The sequence below is a fragment of the Gossypium hirsutum genome, chromosome D09 (genome assembly GCF_007990345.1).
Source record: "Gossypium hirsutum isolate 1008001.06 chromosome D09, Gossypium_hirsutum_v2.1, whole genome shotgun sequence".
Lineage (NCBI taxonomy): Eukaryota > Viridiplantae > Streptophyta > Magnoliopsida > Malvales > Malvaceae > Gossypium > Gossypium hirsutum.
In genome coordinates this window covers 46,030,440-46,033,987 of record NC_053445.1, presented here as the reverse complement: position 1 = coordinate 46,033,987, position 3,548 = coordinate 46,030,440, and the positions used below count along the sequence as shown (strand labels likewise).

The 3,548-nt window shown below is 36.4% G+C and overlaps 1 protein-coding gene across 1 annotated transcript; it reads left to right on the top strand.

The window, feature by feature from the left end:
- The first annotated feature begins 446 nt into the window (after positions 1-446).
- LOC107892860 (zinc finger protein ZAT11) lies at positions 447-1,403 on the top strand. The gene has a single exon (XM_016817894.2). It carries the CDS (start codon positions 762-764, stop codon positions 1,263-1,265), a length of 504 nt encoding a protein of 167 aa, XP_016673383.2. The 5' UTR covers positions 447-761; the 3' UTR covers positions 1,266-1,403.
- The last annotated feature ends 2,145 nt before the right edge of the window (positions 1,404-3,548 follow it).

Genomic DNA, 3,548 nt, shown 5'->3' with positions numbered 1-3,548 from the left:
TGGAACCAGCCTGCGGGGAGTAACCAAACAATGTCTGCGGCCCATATTGCTTGAAAAAGAAGTTGACAATTCTACTGCTACTTTATCAACATTGAAAATTTCTTATGTTTTGACCATATTATGGCTTTCGTTCCCACTTTAGCTTAAGACTTCTAAGTTACATCATGGATATCATCACATCTACTATTATTATTATATACACTATAATAGTACACAAATTTATCATCGTCATTAGTAAAAGCATATAGACGGCAAAGTAAACCCTGAAAATTAATTTACGATAAGCAATTGTTAAATAAAAAAAATACTAAGTGAAACGTTCCAGAGCAAAAAGTAGGCGAAGCTTCAGCGACAGTAACTGTTTGCCATTTAAGCTCGCCACTGGTGACCTCCTCTCTAGTTAAGACATAAAGACCCTGTTTGCCTGTCAGCAAAAAAAAAAGACCCTGTTTGCTTTGCTTTATATAATTGATTAATACAAAGACAAACCTCGAAGGAGCAGTAAACGGATTTCATTCTCAAAGCTCACGATTCAGCTTTTATGACAGCCGCCGACAAATGGGTTAGTTGTCTTTTAGAATAGTCAAAATAATAGTCAAACTTCTCAGCTGTTCAAGAGTATTGAGAGTTTCCCTTCAATATATAAACCTCAAACACACCTTCCCCACTTCCTCATCTTCTTTTGCCCATTACAAACAGCAGAAAACAAAACCCAGATTTCATAGTGATCAGATCTGTGAGTTATACCTGTCAGCTGAGCAATGAAAAGAGAAAGAGAAAGTGTAGAGATTGAGGGGTTTGACATTGCTAAATATCTAATGCTGTTATCTCAGGGCCTGGAGACCAAGCCTAAAGAGCATTCGGTGAGCGAGGTCTTCGAGTGCAAAACTTGTCACCGTTGCTTCCCATCCTTCCAAGCATTGGGGGGTCACCGGGCTAGCCACAAGCGACCCAAATTGATGGGGGACAAACCAAACGAAACAACACAATTCCTTTGTTTATCAACCAAGCCTAGGACTCATGAGTGCTCCATCTGCGGCCAAGAGTTTTCAACGGGGCAAGCTCTGGGTGGCCATATGAGGAGGCATCGAGCTGCCATGAACGAAACCTTCTCGCCCTTTCCACTTGTTCCGACGGTGCCAGTGTTGAAGAGATCGAATAGTAGTCGGAGGGTTGTTTGCTTGGACTTGAATTTGACTCCTTTGGAGAATGATTTACAAGTTCTATTTGGCAACAAGGCTCCCAAGGTTGATCGTTGCATTTGATATCATTATTCCCATACGAAACTTACAATTTTCTTTTGTTTTGTACAACATGTGAAAAATTCTTTTTCTCCCTTTGATTTGTATTCTTTCATGTGTTTGTAGTTCTAACATTTTTTTTAATAATGTTACATCCATTTTTTTCCATCGTCTTTATGTTCAGACTTTTAACAGAACCCACCTCTTGTTAAAATCAACATAATTTTAACGAGATTGAATAAAAGAATAACTAACAATAAATATATTATATGCAAAATAATTGTAATATATAGCCTACACTCAAGAGATAATCAAAATTAAAAAATCATATTTTTTACAAAATGTGAGAATAATTTTTTACCTATATTATAGATGTGCCATAATCTAATTTAGTTTATGACTTAAGTTAAACAGTTTTGAAATTAAACCCTAAGTTAAAAACTTGCTGCTTGAATACAAAATAATGGGTATTTTTTTTTTCGTATTACATCACTCAACTTTTATTATTAAAATTAAGACCCTTATGTTAATTCCATTCAATAAATCTTATGAAAAATGTTAGTTCAAAATATATATATGTCACTTAACTCGAAATTACAAACTTATTTGTTTTTTTTTTAAATAATCACATTAAAATTATATTTGGTGTTGAATATTATATGTCGAATTGTAAATTAAATTCATCGATCAATTTGATTGAATCGAAAATTAATTAACTTAGACAAACCGTTTAAAATCGAATCGAAATTGGTTCAAAACTGGATTTATTAAATTCTTTAGTAATTAAAACTATTTTTATCCCAATTCTCAAAACACCTAAAAAAACCAATGACCCAACATGAATGAGAATAATTAAAAGTTAAAAATTAAAATTGATGGGTAAATGAAAATTCTCAAACTTTAATTTATTATATTTATTTATTAGACAATATTTCCGGAGACGTGCACTTCTCACAAAATGAAATATTTGAATACTAATATAATTATTGGGAGTGAAAGAATGAACGACGCATACGATGGCCACGACTAATTAGAAGAAGCCCATGAAAGAAGCTCACACCAAAGAAACATCCTTCGCTTTTAAGCTCAAGAAGAACTTGGGCACCCACTAGCGCACCTCCTGAGTCTCTTATAAAAGCATGACACCTGGCACCCCTAAAGCTCCCAATAGGAGGTTGTCACCAAATACCAAGCATCCTTACCATTTGTAACCATGTCTGTCCTCCAAGTACTCTCTTTATTTTTCAAACTTTGGTCACATCTCTGACTTAAGTGTTCAAGTGTGCACCAAAAATAAAACCTCCGATGCCTTCTTGTAGGTCTTAAGAATTAGGAGTTCGAGGAGTCTACACAAAAACTACAGGACAAACGCTCCATTATACCACAACCTCATGCGCAGATAACCTTAGAACCATAAACCACGACACCCTCACATCCCAAGAGGAGTTTGAGGAGTCGAAACGCCCCCAAGTTCTCCATCCTCGAGGAGTCTGCATAACTCGCCATCACTCGCCTCTCCCACACTTTCAAGGTGCGCCTCCCTTGGGTACTATGGGAGCCATCAACCTTCCACCAAGGAGCTCGAGGAATCTGAGGAGTTCGCAAGTCCCTTCAGGTCCTCTCTCAAGCTCCCTTGGCACCCTAGATGGTCCTTAAGCCTTTGCCGCTCCATCTTCAACTCACCCGAAGTACCTTTCTTCTTCATATGTATAATATATATAGATATGCATTCATTTCCTTATTGGCTGATAGCCTTCCTGTCTCCTTTTTGTACGAGGTTTATGATGTATGAAGCAGATAACAACTTGATGAATTAATTAATGTATGATTTGAGAATGTACGAATCCAATCAATCCTTTATTATTTGCTTTGTTTTTGTTTATGATGACTATTATGTTGACTAGAAATGCCCCTTTGGCGCCCTTTGGGTCCATACATTCTCTCACAAACAACATCATATTTACCAAGTTTTAGTGATCGTTCACAGCGTGGCAGCTCGCCATTTGTGACATTTTCAGTTCCGTAAGCATAGCATAATGCTCACGTGCATTTCATTTCCGTCTTCTAAAAAGCACCCAATTTCTTTTAATGCCATAGAAGGCCAAGCTTTGCAGTTTTAATCTCATATAATATCATTAAAATGTTGACTGATAGAAAATCCTTGGTATAAGCTACGCATATAAATACAAGCTCTGAGGTTTCTTTAGTTTGACCAGCCAAAAATTATAGTTCTTGATCATCTAGCTTTGGTCTTAAAACCCCACAAATTTTTGTTCGCAAGAGATGAAGAGACGGTGAGTTTTGAGT